The 20,595-nt window shown below is 37.4% G+C and overlaps 1 protein-coding gene across 2 annotated transcripts in view; it reads right to left on the reverse strand.

The window, feature by feature from the left end:
• Positions 1 to 6,728: 6,728 nt before the first annotated feature.
• The window catches only part of ARIH1 (ariadne RBR E3 ubiquitin protein ligase 1), a 116,119-nt gene continuing 102,252 nt past the window's right edge, over positions 6,729 to 20,595 (reverse strand). For both annotated transcript variants that reach the window (XM_034660707.1, XM_011225581.3), the window contains 4 exons: positions 19,435 to 19,492; positions 14,382 to 14,642; positions 12,518 to 12,630; positions 6,729 to 11,510 (listed from right to left, as the gene is read on the reverse strand). In XM_034660707.1, the coding sequence (XP_034516598.1) occupies positions 11,426 to 11,510; positions 12,518 to 12,630; positions 14,382 to 14,642; positions 19,435 to 19,492 (517 nt within the window). In that variant the 3' untranslated portion in view covers positions 6,729 to 11,425. The remainder of the gene's footprint in view (positions 11,511 to 12,517; positions 12,631 to 14,381; positions 14,643 to 19,434; positions 19,493 to 20,595) is intronic.

A 20,595-nucleotide genomic window follows, 5' to 3' on the forward strand; every position in this document is an offset into this window, starting at 1 on the left:
ACTGAGCCATTATTCAAGTTGGTTGAAAGAAAAAGGGGTATGCCCCATTTTGAAGGTAAGTAATATTTCCTTCAGTTTCTCTTGGTTTTTGTGCAAAATGTCCAGCATACAATCAAATCAAAGGCATGTGCAAAAGCAAGAAAATGAGATCCATGGTAACAGAGGAAATATTCAATAGAAGCGGGAACTAGAGAAAACCTAGATGCTGAATTATCAGGATCTTTAAAATAACTGATTAAAATGCTAAAAAATCTGGTGGAGGCCAAATACTGGAATCAATAGATAGGGTTTTTTTAAATAGCTATGATGAAAATGCTAAAAAAAAAAATCTAGTGGAAATGTGGACAACATTCATAAAGAAATGGGAAATTTTAGCAGACATGTTAACTATATAAACATCATGAAATGCTACGAATGAAAAATACAATATCAGGGGTGCCTGTCTGGCTCAGTCAGTGAAGCATGCGACTCTTGATCTCAGGATCGTGAGTTCAAGACCCACACTGGATGTAGAGGTTACTTTAAAAAAAAAAGTTTATTTGAAAAAGAAAAATACAATAACAGAAACAAAGAATTCATTAGATGGAGTTAACAGGAAAGCATATAGGGAACTTGAGGACAGCTAAATGGAAACTATCCAAACTGAGAACAGTAAGAGAAAAGAATGTGGGGAAGATTATCTGAGATCTGTAGAATAATATCAAATCATCAAATATATGTGTGGCTGGAGTCCCAGAAGGAGAAGAGAGGTGAGAGAGTGTGGAACAAGAGAAATATTTGAAGAGATAATGGACAAGAAATATCCAATATTAGTGAAAAACATCGACACAGATCCAAGAGATGAGGTAAACTCCATACATCTCTAGTCATTGTGCTGAAGATCAAAGGTAAAGAGCAGATGTAATCATGAGGGCAGTGGGAGAGTGAACCTACATTATGCACAGATAAAAAAATAAAAATGAAGGATGACTTCTGACCAGAGACAAGTGAGACCTGAGGATAAATAAATGACTTCTTTAAAGTACTGAAAGAAGAAAGAAAAGGTCAACATAGAATTCTATGGGGGGGGCAACAACCCCACCTCACCTCCAATTAAATACCACTCAAAAACAAAAGTAAAATAAAAATATCCTATAACAGATAAAAGCTGAGATAATTCACCTCCAGAGAAACTACAAGAAATGCTAAAAGAAGTTCTTCAGATTAAAGAATAGAGAGTCTAGAAATAACCACACAGTCAACTGATTTTCAACCAAGATGCCAAGTCAATCTAATGGGTGAAGTAAAATCTTTTAAAACAAATGCTGCTGAAACTGGATATCCATGCTGAAATAAACCTCATTTTGAACATAAAAATTAATTTGAGATAGATCATATACCTAAATGTAAAACTCCAAACCAAAGATGTAAAGCCTAAAACCACTGAGATGGATCACAGATGGTCTGTGATCCACCTCAACATAAAACCCCAACCATAAAACTTTTGGAAGAAAATATGTACTTTGTGACCTGGAGGTCATAAAACTATAAAAGAAAAAATTGATCAGATAGACTTTATCAAAATAAAAATTCCTGCTCATCAAAATATCCCAATAAGAAAGTGGATAAGCCATTGTCTACAACCAAACACCACAAAAATCACAGCACATAGATCCATTAAAGGACTCATATCCAGAATTCATAGAAAAATCATCACACTTCATGAAAGATATACAAATGTAAGGTAAGCATATGAAAAGTTCTCAACATCATTAATTATAAGGGAAATGTAATGTAAATTAAAATCACAGAGTTATTTCATACTGACTAAAATGGCTAATTAAAAAAAAACCACTAACAACAGTAAATGTGGACAAAGATATGGAGCAACTAGAACTCTCATGTATCACTGATGGGAACACAAAATGGTAAACCACTTTGAAAAATAGGAAGGCAGTTTCTTAAAAAGTTAAACATACACTTACCATGTCACTCAGTAATTTTCTACTCTTAGGCATTTATCCAAGAGAAATGAAAACATGTATCCACAAAACAAAATTTAAAATTTACAGAAGAATATACATAGCAGCCTTATTTATAATTGCCCCAAGCTAGAAATTACCTAAAAGTCCATCAATAGGAGAATGGATAAACAAATTGTGGTATATTTGTAGAATGAACTACAACTTAGCAATAAAGAATAATTTACCAAAACGTACAGTATTGTTGACTCTTTAAAAGCATTTTAAGTGAAAGAAGAGATGAAAAAGAATACATATTATTCCACTTATATAAAGTCCAAAAGCAGGCAAAATAAATCTTTAATAATAAAAACTAGCAAATAGTCATTGGAGTAGAAATGGGAGCAGAGATTATTCAAAAATGCACAAGAGAACTTTCTGGGTTAATGGTAATGTTCTATATCTTCTTTTGGGTTGTTATCAAACAGGTGTATGTCAAAACATCAAACTTAGCATGTAAGACGTATGCATTTTATGATATATTGATTTCTTTTTTTTTTTTTTTAAAGATTTTACTTATTTATTCGACAGAGATAGAGACAGCCAGCGAGAGAGGGAACACAAGCAGGGGGAGTGGGAGAGGAAGAAGCAGGCTCATAGCAGAGGAGCCTGATGTGGGGCTCGATCCCATAACGCCGGGATCACGCCCTGAGCCAAAGGCAGACGCTTAACCGCTGTGCCACCCAGGCGCCCCTGATATATTGATTTCTATGTATCAGTTTAAAATAAAAGTGAGTGGAGGATTCCTATTCCAGGAGCATCTGTCTCCAAACCTTTACTGGCCTATCCAATTTGTTCTCCTCAGCATCTGTTCATGACTAGGTCCTTGTTTATAGAATTTATCTTAAAGGACACACAATTGAGTGTCCCAAAGAAATAGCATTTAGAATCTGTGGAGCAATTTTGCTGAAACAACAGTTTATTTCCATTGGTTAGTGGGCAACCATTTGACCATCGTAAGGCACTGACTTGTCCTAACATGATTTAACACAAACAGATGGTACAATAATTAACCTACTCTGTTGCAAGCTAGTAAAAAAAAAAAAAAAAGGTAAAAATTAATTCTTCAAAGGCATGTAGAACACTATCACTCTTCATTAAGCCCATTCTTTGATATTTGCAGCTGTGACCTTTACAATGCTCCAAACCAGCTGCAGGATTTTTGGATACAAACTCATTTCCTATCTAAAGCAGGCATCTTTTCCCCAAGCTGTTGGGACACTCAGGTTATGCTTCCTTATTAGATAACTCTTTAGTATTTGCCCTAGTTATGCAGAAATGAACCACAAGGCAGGGTCATATGGTAGGATTTATTAATGAGCAAACAACTTTGTTCATACCAGGAAGACCAGCAATTAGGTTATGAATTACTTGAGAGCATACGCAAGAACTTACAATTTTAGAGCATTCCATCAGAATGTCTACTGCCCAAGTAGGCCCACAAGAGGTGCTCCATAAATGCTGGCTATTGTTCTACGCTATTCTCCCTCTGAGCAGATGACGTGACCTGCAGAGGGAGAGAGAGTACACATAGGGAGCCTCCCTGCAAGAGTAAGCTGGGAAATTCAGTAAGTGATGTTTTTAGATTGTGTCCCTCAGCACATTTAGGATGAAATCCTACTCTGCGTGTTTGCTCACTCAGGAATCCCACCATGGCCCATTGATTCCAGAGAACCGAATACTCACTGTACAGCCCCCAGATTCACAATTCTAAAAAAATAGCCATTTAACCCCCACTTTGTGACTTCTAGGGCACAGCTTTGTTCTTATATATACAGAAACCAACTTCAGCCATCAGAAGGAAATCTAAAATCTACAAAGCAAGTGTTCAGCCTAGAGAGCCCTCTGGAGAATTAACTGTCTACTATACAGAATTAATTTTATTCCTGTGATCACCTTCAAAACTCCTAACCTGAAAGCAACTTGAATACTCCATGGCAAAAAGCAGGCAGCTTGAAAAGCAAATACCAAACTTTTATACAGGTGCCAAAGAAGATACCACGCCAAGAAATGTTACTCTGTGCCTAGGAAACCAAGTCCTCAGCTCGCAAGACTGGCCTTCTGAAAAGGGTTTGAGAATATGAAGCTTGCTTCTTAACACATTAAAATACTAGGGTAGTTCTCAAATGTGAGGCAGAAAAAGGCATACTTTCGGTCCTTCTTAGTAGAGTATTTAAGGTTAACAACACAAGAAACGTTTTGAATAGAGAAGAGCCAAAAATAAGAACTGGTCATTGAGTCTCCAGGGCAATCTAAGGCTGGAAATCCTTTAGCCAGTGTATGTAATTTTAGCAAGTACTTTTGGCCAGGCTATCTGAAGCAGCTAGTGTGATGAAATACAGTGTAGTGGTTAAAAGCTCTGCCACTGTCTGGGGGACCCATTGAGTCTTCATGTAGAATCAGGGTTGACAACTTCAGACAAACCAGCAGACTCTTTGTTCACTACTGTACCTCTAGTGAACAGTGCCTGACATCGTGGGTATTCACTGAAGGATTCTAGGTTTGACTTTTCATTCTGCCATATAAAAAAGGAATACCTCAGGAAAATTGGCCACCTTTTTTGAGTTTCTATTTTCTTACTTATAAAATGGTTACGGTAACTCTTTCAAAGGATTGTTTTTAGTTTTTTATGTATGCTCTACACCCAACATGGGGCTCACACTCACAACCCTGAGATCAAGAGTCACACGCTCTTCCAACTGAGCCAGCCAGGATTGTGAGTTTAAACAATATGGACCTGAAGCAGTTAGTAAACGCTAAATAAGTTAGCCATAATTGTCTATTATATACTAATTCTTTACATTTATTTAAAAAAGAAAAATTTCAGGACATTTTGGTTTTGTCCAAGACACCTTTTATGACGTGCAGCTAGCAAACCATGACCTCCTCCCAAGATCTGCCTCCCAGCCCGTAGCGGTAAGCTCTCGGGAGCCACATTCGTGCAGATGATCCCGGCCCACAGCTGTTTGGTTCTCTCATTTGTCTGGCACAGTTAATATGTAACACCTGGGGCTACCTGTAGAGTAGCTGACAGGAACAGCAGCAGCTGTTAGAATGATGTGGATGTACAGATGATACACAATGCCAGTTTAGTTCCTGTATCCAATCTCACCTTGCCTTTGGGAGTCTATGAGACAGCTCTGGATCTTTTTTCTTTCCCCCTAAATTAGTACTAGTATGCTTATTATTTGTAACTAGGCTTTGTTTTCCAACTAATTTTCTTTGATTCTCACAATATTCCCATAAAACAGACAACAGAGCATGATGGAATGAATATATGGAATTAGACAAGCATGACCCTGCCATAAACTCTAATTTCTGAGTGAGTTAATCGTCTACGAACCTGTTTTCTCATTTATAAAAGAGAATAGCAATGTCTACTTTGTTTTAGGGCTGCTTATAAGATACAGTAATATAAGGCATCTGGCAAGAAGCACTCAGCAAGTTATAGCTATTAGTATCCCCATTTTACAAAAGAAAAGCCCATAAAAAACTATGGCTGAGAAATATTGGTATTTTTCCCCTACATCACACTGGGAATAAAAACAGGAAAAGCCACTGTTTTAACACACAAGAATGAAACCAACAGTGAGACACTTAAGACTCTCAAATGCTCTGAATTTAACTCTCAGTGATTAAGTGGAATTGTACATTGACTTGGCACAAACAGCTTAATGACAACTACCTTTGCTCAGACTCTACACTAATTTACTCCCCAGATTTCTCTCCCTTGGGAAGAGAATATATTAACAAGTGATGTCAACATTCTACTCTGCTCGTCAGTTCTACTGTTCAAAATTCATTTTGTGAAATGAATTATTTCCTCCAAGGTGGACCACAAACCAGAAAACTGACAAACATATTGGACACTTCACACTAGACCCTTAGAACACCAATCCACAAAACCCACTCAGCTAGGGCCTACAGTATAGCCCTTTCCTGAGCTTGTGAATTTGCCACAGGTACATTTGTCCTTTATGACGCAGAGTGCTCACCTATACTCCCTCCTTGAAACTATATACGTCTAGATCAACTGTCCCAACCTAGTCTGCATGTCTCAAACTGTGTTGCATAATCATCAGGGATGGGGGTAAGGATAGGACTTTACAAATTATTGATGCCCAGGACACAACCGAAGTGATTAAGTTATAATCACCATGGGGTACAAACGAGGCATTAGTTTTTGTTCTGCTGCTTAGTGATTCCAGTGTCAGAAGGACAGTGGCATTCAGTAACAAACACAAGATTAACACAAAGTGAAAAACAGTATGGCCCAAGTGTAGTTTTCCTTTGATCGACATTTAAGAATATTGTGAACTACTGACATCTCAAAATTGAGAATTCACGTAATGTGTATTTCACATGCTCCTCTCAGAGCACTTAACCCACAGTAGTCTATTAAAATATTTACCTGGCTCTTGTAGATATAATTTTGAGAATCCTGTCTTACATGACACCCCTGGATTACTGTAATAAAGTTGTGCTTTTGGTATTGTCAGAGCTGCTACGTATCAATGTGTGACTGATTTATATACTAATTGACTCCTATTCTGAAAATGGCCCTAAACAAGCATATCTGTGGTTAAATCATAGTCTGAAAACTGCTTTTCAAAAATAACTTCATAATATTTTTCCCAACCTGCTACTGCCTAGAGAAAGACCAACAGTTGCCTTAAAAACTGATTTAAATCCACAATAAGCAAAAAATTAAAACTCGGAAGTTGTCTGTTTACTCCTACAATAGGCACTATTTATTTCCAGTTGAGCATTTCCAAGTTAGCGATCTCATCTTGGGAGTTTAAGAAGCAAATTCCTTAAAATGAACCAGAAATACACCAACTTTATCCCCAAAGAAACCTGACAAAGTCTGAGGGGTCCACACTTTTTCCTGTTCCTGAAAGAGCCAAGATTTCCCCCATAATGCTCATTACTTATCTTCTTAAAGCCCCAAATGCCATCCATCCAGTTCCAAGGAGAAATGCTGAGAACAAGTAGATTTCAGCTGTTTGTGCATTTTCAGTTATCACTTATAAAACAAATTCTAAAACAAGTTCCAGTAGGCTATCCAAAACTCTTTATATTAAAAATTCACTCAAACAAATAACTAGACCAATTAACTGCAAATTGCTTGGCCACTTTATCAAATCAAATAATGCTGAACCGTTTACTCTTAACTATCACATGCAATAGTCTTCCCATGAGGACTGTCCTAATCAGCAAGATGGGAAGGGCTATTCTCCTCCCATGGCTGGTTTCATTTGATGGAACAAAACAGAGCCACATTAGTTGAAACAGCATCAACATATTAAAGATCAGAGATAGTACATAACATTCCTCAAACAGTAGCAGTGACAGACATTTATATAGTCTTTTATGTGGTTTAAAAGCACAATGCTGTAGTTAAGAGCCACCTTTCCTGGTACTGAATGCTAGGTCATTCTGAGACCAAATTAATACACAAAGAGGTAGTACAATGTTGATTGAGTCCCAGATAGAAGAAACTGACATCTTGGGCAAGTTACTTAACCTCACTGAGCCTTATTTTTCTTCTTTTGTAAAACAGCAATTTCTACACCTCTGTAGACAGTAATAGAAGTTAAAGTGCTTTGAAAATAGAAGTGATACATGAACTCTCATAAGTATAGATCCAAATAAAACCAAATTAAATAAATAGTCCTAAAATCTGGATTTGGCTAGAATATCAACGATGGAGATCTCCGACTTAAGGGGTCTAAGAAAAAACTCTCCCTCCGTCCCTACAGGAGATCCTTAGTAGCTTTTAAGAGTGAGCTAAATGGAAGCAATGTGAGGGAGTTTAAATGACTTTTAAAATATTTTGTTAAAAAAATTGACAAAAATCTGAGCATCTATCATTGTTACAACACGAAGAGCAATTTAAATTCAATGTTCAAGACAGAAATTGGAAAGCTTTCAGAAAATGCTCTGAAGGCTTCATTAACCAAGTTAATTGTTGGGGATGGTCTCATTCACAGTTCCCTGCAAAGAAACTGAACCAAATCTCATCATTTTATATTAAGTAGGAACAGTGAATAAGGCACATAAAATAGGTGACTTGGGCCACCAATATCTTTTTTTTTAACTATAAAAATAAACATAAGTAACTAATGGAATAACAAAATAAAAGTTTATTTTATTAGAATTAGGAATGTTCTCTCCCTCTGGGCAACCTGAACAGTCCAGTTACAATGAAAATCTAAGAACAGTTATTTCCACAGCACAGGGTGCTCTAGGCACAAAATTACAGGGTTAGGAGCATTTAATCAATTTACCGATCTGATTGTCTCACCAACCCGCCCCCACCCATCCCCCAAGTGCTCTATACCGGGATTTGTAGCTAAAAGATTTTGTTACATCAAGTCCTTTTCTCTCTTGTACTAAATTTCAATTCCTAATCATGGCTGAACCACATTTTACACTGCAGATTCAACCATTTCAAATCAAGTCAATCTTGGATCTGTTATATATGTGTGTATGTATACACATGTGTATTTAATATATTTATTTAAACACACATAAAACACATACAATCTGGGTCGCAGCAAATTACACAGAATTTAGAGTTTGATGATATTATATGCTACTCAATTTTACCACTGTGTGTATCCTGAGCTTTGGATCAAAATTTTATTGAAAATCATTTAAAGTCCATCTACAGCTCAATGAATTGTTCAAATGAAGCATGCACTTTCAAAAGACAATGTAACTGCCCTCAAGAAGACAAGGAGACCTTGGTGCTTACCGTGAACAGAGCCCTCTGACAAAAAGACTTAGGTAGGTGAAATAGGGAAGCTGTCATACAATATGGCTTGCCTATCCCAGCTGGGGTCACTGAAGCTACTAACAATGAAAGCAATTAACTCAGGGAATTCTGTCAAATATGGAGATAGCTGTTAAAAGCTTGGAAGTTAGAAAAGGGCCAGTTCACCTTGATCCATACAAATTAGGGAATGCACCCACAACTGCAATACCCTTAGGTAATATGCCAACACTGAAACTAAAAAGCATCTCTAAAAAGCACTGTTTCTCCATGGATGGGGGCTGATACTATGAAGTGCACACCGTTTTTGGATACTTGTTGCAAGGGGAGCATGTAAAGAGGATTTATGACACTGAAACCTAGATACTGCAGTTAACTGGTAAGATTTTTAAAAACACCGCACATACACAAAACATTATAAGGGAGCCACATACATCTAGATAGCAACTCTGGCTGCTTTTCAAAGTTACCAGGGAAAGGAACTCATTCAAGCTTTCTGTTAAAAAAATCTCCTTAGTTTTGATAAATGTCTTTTAAGATTGATGCAGTCATTTAAAATAAAGTCGAATGAACGATGGGGGAGAGGGGAGGAGAAGAGACTATGGAAGCAGCAGACACTGAGTTCAGATTTGCACCTGACGTGGCAAGGGAGGAGAGGATAAAAGGTATGGGCAAAGTTGATCCTAAAGCGACAAGTGGTTTAACGAAGCAGCATAATATACTCAGCAAACATTCACTGATTTTTGATGGGAAAAGAACAGTTGCAAGTACATCTCATGTAACAACCTTTTTCTAAAAGGAAAAGTAGGGTTGATTCAGGAAAGCCTAACTTAGGCAAAAAGCCAGAGGAAAGTGAACCTACTTCCCAATGGAGTAATAAGATGTACAATGCAAGAGCAGACAAAGCTGCCTCACAAATGGTAAACACTCCCTAGGCGCAAGACATTTAAAGGAAGACAAAGAGGTCACGAAAACTGGTATTTAATATTAAGACCTCTTGATCTAGTTGCCTAGTTCACTCTGCACTCCTGTATAAAACTGACAGATTTAGGGATGCTGACCTGTTGAAAAATACCACAGCCAGAATGGCCTAAACAGGTATATAGTTAATAAAACCACCACCATCCTTTACTTTTAACATAGCTTTTAGTAGAAATTTCATAAAAATGGACATCACAGCTAAAATGCATTATTAATTCTCCTACCTGCTGACAACAGAAAAGAAGCAAACTCAGTGATCTCTATTTAAATGCACTAGATGGGAATATTATGTTCTAGGGGTGTTTGCCTTCAAACTGAACCCACAGCAACACACACAAGCAATTTCAGTATCTGCCATTTTAAATTCACATCTGAAACTAAGTGAATGGCTATTTATTTATATTTATATTTAAAGCAAAAACATTCTATTTGACACCCTAATGTAAAGAAGGGGTGAGAGAAGAGCCATAACTAAAATCTCAAAAAGGCTCAAAAGCAGCAATTAAGGGGGAAAAAAAAAAGGAAAAAAGTTGAAATGTTTCCTCTGGATGTGACAGGGAGCACAGGAAGCCTTCAGGTGTGTGCATGTCACGGGCGCACAAAGGCTTCGGTAGATGAATGAGGCCATGGAGTGAGGAGGAGGTTGGGGACTGGGTCATTCTTGAACGACAGCAAAAAGCTCCCTGTTGCAGCCCTTATCAGGCCATGGCATTTAGTCAGAGCTTGACCTCCCTGCCCCTGATCAAGAGCTGGAATTCAAGGCATGAGGCCCATGGCCAGCAACGGACATATCAAAACGAGAAAGGGCAAAGTAATCTCAGGAAAGGAAAATCAAAGAGTTCTAGTTAGGTCTTCCAGAGGTGCTAAACCAGCACACCTTTATCCCAACCCTCCACCCTGGAAAGATAAAGCAAACTGAAAGAAAATGCACAGCAAATAGACATAATCTTGAAGATTTTTAAAGAATAAATATTTTTTGTAATTAAACATTATGCAAACACGTGCCACGCTTGCTTTGTCCATGCATATGCGCTATATACAATTTTGAAAAATACTGTGTTGTCCTCTTGTTTTAAAAGTCATATACAAAGTTTTTTTGTTTAATTCCTCTTGCTGCCTACCCCCTTCCCCGCCCCAAGAATTTTCTTTACAAGGAACTAATTCACTAATTCACTCATGACCTTGGGGTATGAGAGAAAGAGAGTCAGTCTGTGTGTGTGGGTGTATCTGTATGTGTAGGGGAGGAAGGGGGAGAGGTCCTTTACCAAAGTACAACAAAATGGCTGGTTTGGACATGAAAAGCAGTGTCAAGGAGCTGTTTTAAATTTTAACTGTACTATACTCAGGAAAAAGAAAAAGAAAAAAGGAGTCAGCGTTGAGAATGAAGCTACGTTACAAGTTAAAGTTGGAGGGCTTTTAGTGTGTCTGTCACACTTTTGTTGGCGGCCTAGAATACTGTTGTACAATGGTTTATCTACCTTTTTTTATTACAATATAATTTACTTAAACTTTCCGTTAACAAAACAGAATTCTGGTACTACAGACCAGAGGTGTCAGAACAGGCTTAGTGCCTCCTTGTTTGTGTTTGTTTTGTTTTGTTTTGTTTTAATTGCATGAGCACTCTAGATGGTAAAGTTTTCAGAGTTCATTTTATGCAGGGCCATTCTCAGTCCTCAATGTACTCCCACAGATCTTTTTCATAGCCTTCATGCACATGCTGTAACAAAACCCTTCGTCGACTCTCACAGTATCTGCAAAGAAAAAAAACAACAACACTTGTCAGCCTCCAATAATAACAAAAAGAGGTTATTTACTTATTTTTAAAGACACTCCTACAGTTTATCCAGACTTGGAACAAGCATTTGTTTTTTTTAACAGGCACATTTTCAGGTCTAGATGCACATAACAAACCGTTTTCTAGTTTTAAAAAGGTGTTCTTCAAAAGTTGTGGTTCCCAGTTTTGAAAATTAATTTTAGAGTAATAAAATGTTAGAAATTCCTAAGGCCCTTAGAAAGCATCTGATTCAATTCTGTCATTCCACAGGTAAGTAACAGTTTCAGAAAGAAACAATTTCAAGGATTACTGATTCACATCTATAAAATCTTTGTTAACTGTGAAAGTGACTACAAACACAATGTAGTAGCTGTAGTTGACTAAGGGAAGTGAAAATATTACTTGGGACTACATCTCCAAGTCTTCCAAATGCCCAAAGGTTTCTACTACTATTGAAAAGATAGTAGTATCTGTCAGGAAACAACACTGGAGGAAAGAGCTCCATGTTGAGAAAGCAAACATTTTGTATCTTTAGCTTAAGAGGCAGCACATTTTGAAGTATCCTCTACCTCTAGGACAAAGTAATCCTCTCCTTAGAAAAAACAAATGTAATAAAAACTCTAAAAAAGCTTGGTTAGCTCACTTGTCGACAGCCATGATCCCCAGAATTCCCAGGCTAGAGCCAGCACCCTAATCTCACCCCCCGTTCTAATAACCACTTGCCCTTTCTTAGGTTCTTTCTTCCTCACAATGTGGTAACTAAGTAGATAAAGCTAAATGGAAGAAACAGAACCAGCCAGTGGGATAAATGCTTGACTATCACTACTATCTGCAATTTAGTGTGCAATTTGTTGCCCCAAAGACAGAAGCAATGGCAACAACACTGTTACTGAATATGCTAAATCCAAGTTTCACTATCATCTAACTTCGCCACTAAGGCATGGGGCAGAAACTTTTGCTCAAAAACTGGTAAAGAAATCTCACCTGTACTTATCTTGTACTTTCTGCTTTATATCCTGCAGAGAATCTTGGGAAATATCTCGTTCGAGGTAGCCCGAAAGCACCTCTGTGGCGTTCTCTAGATCTGCTTGGTTATTCTGCAAGAGAAGAGGAAAAATACATAGCAAATTTTGGCTTAGATGAAAGCTAAAAGATACACCATCTTGGCTGCTTATTTGCCTATAGACTGCTCTCAACACTGATTCTGTAATTTTCACAGGTGGTTTCTGCACCTGTAAGCTCTTTATCACTTTCAACTCTAACAACTTGTTCTCTTTTCCAGGGTAATTTTTTAGTATCAATAAAAGAAAATCCTGAAAAGCATTAGGAAAAGTCTTTTGGACCTACTCTAGTTCTGCAAACTGCTATCTGCTGAAACAAAAGAGGGGAAACTTGAGGAAAAAATATAGACCCATTCCTGTTTACAAATGGTTGCACTACTTCTTCTAAGAGAACAATGCATGGAAGATTGAAATTGTTATCCTTTACTGTTATGGCTAGTTCTGTACATTTACCCATTTAATTCCCATCTGCTAGTCAGGGTTAGTCATCTATGGTCATCAATGTTCTATGCACCAACTTTTTAACATGCAGTTTGTTAGTTTCAGGTGTACAATATAGTGACTCCACAATTCTGTACATTACTCAGTGCTTATTGTGGTTAAGTGCAGTCACCAACTGTCACCAAAAGACATTAGTACCATCTTATTGACTATATTCCCTGTGTTATTCTTTTCATCTCTGTGATTAATTTATTTTGTGAGTTTCCCAACACCTAGGTCACCATCCATCCACCCACCTCTCCTGTGGCAACTACCAGTTTGTTCTCTGTATTTAAGAGTGGTTTTTTTTGGGACACCTGGGTGGCTCAGTCGGTAAAGCGTCTGCCTTCGGCTCAGGTCATAATCCCAGGGTTCTGGGATCAAGTCCCACATCAGGCTCCTTGCTCAGCGGGGAGCCTGCTTCTCCCTCTGCCTGCCGTTTGCTCACTCTCTGACGAATAGATAAATAAAATCTTTTAAAAAGGTGGGGCGGGGGGGGGAGTTTGGTCTCTTTTTTCCTTTGGTTGATCATTTGTTTCTTAAATTCCAAATATGAGTGATATCAATTTAATTAGAATTATACTCTCTAGGTCCATCCATGTTGTTGCAAATGGCAAGATCTCATTCTTTTTTATTATACATTAATCTTATTTTTTTTTTAAAAGATTTTATTTATTTGAGAGAGAGCAAGTGAGAGAGAGTGAGGGAGCACAACGCAGGGCTCGATCTCAAGACCCTGGGATCATGACCTGAGCTGAAGACAGATGCTTAACTGACGGAGACACCCAGATGCCCCTATGCATCAATTTTAAGTGAGCATCTCTACTTGAAAAACCTGTACTGCTAAAAGTCCCCGTTAGTCACTGCTTTTCCACCAAAGGTAACCACCATATTAACTTCTAATACCATATATTAGTTTTGCCCGAATAAAGGCTTTTACTGAGAACTCATGATGTGCCAGGTGCTATATAAGCAATATGCATGTATTGTCTCACTTAAACCTTGTTAACATCCTTGAGAAGTATTATCTTCATTTAAAAATAAGACATAGATAATGTTAAGTAATTTGCTCTAAGTCAACAGAGCTAAAAAGTGATTAAGCCCAGTTTCAAATTCAGGGCTGACTCTGGAGCCTGCACACTTAATCACCAGCTGGCTAAACCACATCAATTTGAATGCAGTTTAGGACAAGAAATCTGAATTCTAAGCAAATAGGAACCTTTAAAACTCTATATATCTTATCCATGAAAGACCAAGTACTCCAATGACACTGGGTTTTTCTTTCCCCACTCAGTAACTATTCCTACCTCAAAGATAATGGACTGGTTATTCTTTTTGAGGTAGAAAGCGAAGACATAAGTGTACATGAGTGTGGCACGACACTGGCAGAGGACATCAACTGCTTTCTTCAGGAACTGCACCTCAATCCAGGACATGTTGTGCTGCTGCATCTCCTCCATTTTCTGCTTCACCTGAGCATAGAGTTTGTGCTCAAAGCGTAGACTCTGCATGTGGTTCATATAGCGATTACAGTAGAACAGGTACCTCTGCAGGGCTGCCCTAGATCGCTGTCCCATTAAGAAAAATTACGGACATGTAATTATAATACACACGAAAGCTGATACCGTCTTTATAGATGAAACAGTATAGGAATTTAGGGTAGAATCAGAACAGACATCTCTTGCCACCTTTTGTTATTTAATACTGCTGGGACTATCCTATAGCTGTACTTCCCGATATGGCAACCACTGGCCACCTGTGGTTATTTAAACCACAATAAAAAATTCAGTTCCTCAGTGCTCGACAGCCACTTGTGGTCAGTGGCCATAAAGAGCATTTCCAACATAGAAAGTTCTACTGGATGGCACTGATCTGCGGTATGCAATAGGTAAACAAGTAAGAAGCATCAACATTTTAAAGTGGAAAACAACAGAGAGGCAGCCAGACATCATCTAACTCCTCATATAATACCAAAGAAAGTCTTCAGTATCAACAGTGTGCCCACTTACTCCCCAGTTGAGTATGAATTCAAGTATCTAAAATTAACCACCAGTTTTAGGAAATACAGGGATAAAAGAACCTATTAAATGATACCAGGGAGTTACAATGAGCAAAATCCAGAACGTGAAAAATTTACAGTACAAAATGACTTAGTTTCCTCAACAAATAAATGGCAATGTGGAGGGGGAAAAGGAATGGTAGACCTATAGATTAGAGAATACTCAGAAGATAACGATCAAATCCACTTTGTGGACCTGTGTGGATCCTGATCCTGATTTGAACCAACTATAAAAGAAAATTTATGAGATAAATGGAGACATTGGAACACTGGATAATTAATGATATTAACAAAGTATTGCTTTAAAAACATATAATATATATACAAAGATAAAAATGGTATTGCAGTTATATTAAAAGTGTTTTAAAGATACATGAAGTATTACCAAAGAAACAACATATCTGTCTAGATTTGTTTTATATTATTAATCAGACTGAACAAGTAATTCAACTTGGTCTCTCACAGTATACTGTAAATCTCTAGAGACGGACTTTTTAAAAAAGTAATATTGTTATCTCTAGTGCTTAATATGCAGAAAATGATTACTAAACATTTATTAAATGAAACTACTATGAAAGGGTTTCTTACCACACGTGTATTTCTTCCTTTTATTTTTTTTTAAGATTTTATTTATTTGAGAGAGAGAGAAAGAGGAGGTGAGGGGAAGAGGGAGAAGCAGACTCCCCACTGAGCAGGGAGCCCAATGTGGGACTAAATCCCAGGACTCTGGGATCATGACCTGAGCTGAACGCAGACGCATAACCGAATAAGCCACCCAGGCGCCCCTACATATTCCTTTTTACTGTCACTTCCTCTTCTTCTCCTTATGTCTCAGAGACTACAAATAGCACAGACATTACTAGGCCCTATGGTTGGGCTCCTGCTTAGAAATACTAACTCTGAACCACATAATTAGCCAATCATATGATCCAGTATCATAAAACACCGAAACATCTAAAAAAAATCTATTATTACTACTCAAGAATCAGAGAGGTGTCAAATCAATGCTTATAACACTGGAAAATTATGCCAATTATATGTCATTGTTATTAGATTAAAAAGCAGTAATATTAATGTTATTAAATATGTGTTAATCGAAAAATTAATGCCAATTATGTTTAAAATCTAATATGCAGAAAATAATCTGCTTGGCATTTTATCTCCCCTCAAGCATTAACATTTTCAAGCTGTCAAATTTCGAAGACTAAATGGAAAATCTAAACTACCATATTAAAATATATGTTAGCTGATTTGATTTAGTAACTGATTTAATGATTCAGTAGTTCTAAAACAGCTTCTCACTAAAATACCTCTAAAATTCAACATGAACCCATTCCACCACTGCAAATAAGACCAACTTTTAAATCAAATGCCAGAACCTGGATTGAGAAATGCACTGAGTGATGACCTGAAAACACTTTGGAAAAAAATCCAAAGCAACAAACCTGACTGCTTAGAGCTTAGAACAGGGATAAGCAAACTCTGGCCTGTGAGCCAAATCCAGCGGCTGCCTGGTTTTGTAAATAAAGTTAACTTGGAATTTTGTTCAACTTCCGTCCATAACTCTGTCATGCCTACTCATATGAGTCTACGGCTGATTTACCATTACAAGATCAGAGGCAGAGCTGAATGGTTGTCAAGAGACTATATAATCTGTAAAGATGAAAATATTTACCATCTGGTCCTTTACAGAAAAAGTATACTGACTCTCCTGTTCTAGAAAATAAGAAAATCCAAACGTCCACCACGATCAGCACCATGGCACAGTATGTTAAGTCAACAACTTTTTACAACACAGGTACACCTTTCCAAAGCATTCAACTACCCATTTATGTTCTTTCTGGACTGCGTGCCAACATTCTAGTACTTCTTAAGGCTACAACTCCCAGTGAATACTATGCCAGATTAAGGGATTAGGGAAAGTGAGGAAAGAAAAGGCCAGATGAGCATGCAATGGTGTGCTCCATTCTGGGAAGAATGGCTCCCACTAAATAAATAAATAAATCCATTCATATAAAATCTTTCTCTGTACACCCACAGGATCAGAAGATTCTAGTTCAGTCCAAAAGATGCAACTTAGAAAAATAATGTGTTCTAGCCTCCAGAATCTACATGTTAGAAGCTAGCTTAGAAGCTATGCACAATAATCCACCCTCCTTGTGGATAGCTATGCACAATAATCCACCCTCCTATTGTGAATCTCAGAAAGAGATTCTACCAGCACCCAAATGAGGCCAAGGATAATTCCTATACTTTCTCTACTGGTGAATACCATATCTGGCTAGATCTAGCTAGATGATTCTTCATTCAGAAGTAACAACCAAAAGCCTACACCACAGTAATTAGCAAAAATATAATGCAGCTTAAGAAAAAAAAGAACATTTCTCTGTAGACTCAGGATAACTATTACCAGAATGAGAATAAACTTTAGAGAAATTTATGGTTTCTTCAACAAGATTTAAAACAATCATGACTGCTTAAAACAGAAGGAGAAAGCCATAAGAGAGAAAGGCTAAGATTAAAACAAACAAACAAACAGAAAGAAACGCAATGACAAACTGAGCTAAACAAAAAAATACAAAAGTAGAATCAAGTCCAAATGGGAGGCTGGAAAAGCATGACTCTCCGTATAGAACCTTTATATTAAAACTACATGGGGTGATGGATCTCAAACTGGAGTCTAAGCATACTCAATGGGAGTGGGGTAGAGAAGCCAAATGATCTGGTCTGAACAGACCATGGGATTTAAAAGTATTTTAAAATCTGATGACAACTTAAAGAAAACAAACACAAACACTGGGATCATCTCAATGAATTTATAATTAAGAACCAAAGTTTTATTTCAGGTCTTACATTTGTAAAATGGCTAAAATTGGAATTAAGTAACATTAACTAACTGTACTAAGCTAATGAGGAAAACAAGTGAAAGAGAATACATCAATGAGGGGCGCCTGGGTAGCGCAGTCGTTAAGCGTCTGCCTTCGGCTCAGGGCGTGATCCCGGTGTTCCGGGATCGAGTCCCACATCGGGCTCCTCTGCTGAGGAGCCCTCCCACTCCCCCTGCTTGTGTTCCCTCTCTCACTGGCTGTCTCTCTGTCACATAAATAAATAAAATCTTAAAAAAAAAAAAAAAAGAGAATACATCAATGATAAATTCTGATCAAACCAAGTCATGATGCACTACAGGAATAAAAATTTGCAATAGTTGAGATCTAGAAGTCAGTGGGAAAACAAGTTGCCACGTGGCACTTAGTAGCATAGTTAACACTCAATTTAAAAAAACTTGGGCCATCCAGCAGCTTATCAATAGTAATTTAATTTCAACACAGGTCTCACAGGTTTTGTAGTTTTCTTGGTTTGATTGTATAGTTGTACAAATTTAAGTAACATTATAATGAATATAATTTAAATCAACATTGAAATTTGTGGGCATTTTTTCCCCTTTAAAAGGATCACAGATATTGTGAGAATCTGTGAAACACCACTCATCATTTATAAATACAAAATACAATTTTCCAGCTTTTTAAAAAAGTGAGACACAGAACTCTCACTTCTAACAATATGACAGACTAGGTCGTATATATTCTTTTGTATTTATGGTATTTTTAATTAGAAATAAATTTTAAAGAAACATAGAAAAAGTAAAAAAAAATAAGCAACAGATGTTTTGAATGGCATCCTAGTAAGAAAAACCATTTGAAAAGAATACTTTTGGGACAACTAGGGAATTACAATATGAAAATAGGTGAATGTAAGGAATAAATTCCAGGATTCTATAATTACCATAGTTACCAGGCTGAAAGGAACTCAACGTATTAATGAAGGTATTCACACCTAGTGTTTGAATCCTTCTACAACAGTGAATTATATCCCTAAAGGGTAATAGGGAACTCTCTCCTCCTGAGGCAGTCCATTCTAAATCAGCTCATCTATTATCCTTACCACTTCTTGATGAATAATGAGGTTAAAAAAAAAAAAAAGTAAGAATGCATATAAACAGCACCAAAACTATTTAACAAACACTGTTCTCTAGACTCCTTCGGGGTGAGAAAATCTTGACACTAAAACTACTAAAACCCAGAACTGTGCTACATGACTAGATTAATTAAAAGAAAGCAAACAAACCTATAAACAGGAATGCTACAAATAAGATTCCCTTTCTAAATGTACACAGATACCCAGTATTTACTAGAATGTCTTTCCACAACTCTGTCAGAATTGAAAACTTCTGCTAAATTATTCCCTAATAAACACGTAAGCACATTCTTGTTCAACTGTCACCTGAAAATAAATGTACTTACCTCCTGTGCGTCTCTTGCTGCCTTTGCGTCATCCTCATTATAGCGGTTACAGTTGTACCTTAAATTAAAGAGGATTCTATAAGGCCAAAAATCAGTGAAAGGGGGACAAATCACAGAATTTTACCCTGGATTCAGAGATTATCTAGGAGCAATATTCTTCTTCATACAGCTAAATTGAGGTGTTTAAAATGCCCAGGGTTCTACCGTTACGACAGAATTATAAGACTGAAAGGAATTCAAAGTGGTGTTGGATTTCCCACCTCCTGAAGTAGTTCATTTCAAATCAGCTCACTTGTAATCATTAGAAAACACTGTCATTCTAGAACTTCCATTCCTGACTGCAGTTTGAACTTTTTGTTTAAAGATTTTATTTGAGAAAGAGAGATGGAGAGGGAGGGAGAGAGAGAGAAAGAGAGGGAGGAGTGGTGGGGAGGGGCAGAGGGAGAGAGCTAGAAGCAGATTCCCTGCTGACTAGGACCCTGAGATCGTGACCTGAGCCAAAGGCAGATGCTTAAGTGACTGAGCCACCCAGGTGCCCCTGCAGTTTGAACTTCTACCTCAGTTTTTGAAGAAAGAGGTCTTATTTCCTAGGTTGTCTGTTATTTAAGCCAAATATTTCCAGTTTTTCCAGTTACTCACCTTATGTTTATAAACCAAAGAGAACCAATAGTTGATGGACTACTATGTAACACTTGCTGTGCTATATGCTTTACATGCTATTAGAGTTTACAAGAGTCACTGAAAACTGAATGATGCACAAAATGAGAAGCAGGGGAAACATGCCCAGAAGTCAGCTCAGAGTGGAGATGAACAAGACTGGCATTTCCCTTGTTCTCATGAACTCTACCTCGGCTTTTCTGGGAGTCTACACTATGGGAGCAGCTGACACTTGAGTGCTTACTACACATCACCCACTCACTACTAAAGCCTTTAAATGTACTATCACATTCAATTCCCTGAACCACCTTATGAAACGTGTATTATTATCCTTGTTGAGCAGAGGAAGAATTAAGTTTTGAGAAGATAAGTAACATACTTAAAGTCACATAGCTAGGGTTTCAGAGCTAAGCATTAAACATGTCTGTCTCCTAACTGAGGGCCATGCCCTTAATTATGGACTGTATTGTACACATGCTGTAGTCGTGTCTTCAGAATCTTTTT

The sequence above is a fragment of the Ailuropoda melanoleuca genome, chromosome 5 (genome assembly GCF_002007445.2).
Source record: "Ailuropoda melanoleuca isolate Jingjing chromosome 5, ASM200744v2, whole genome shotgun sequence".
NCBI lineage: Eukaryota > Metazoa > Chordata > Mammalia > Carnivora > Ursidae > Ailuropoda > Ailuropoda melanoleuca.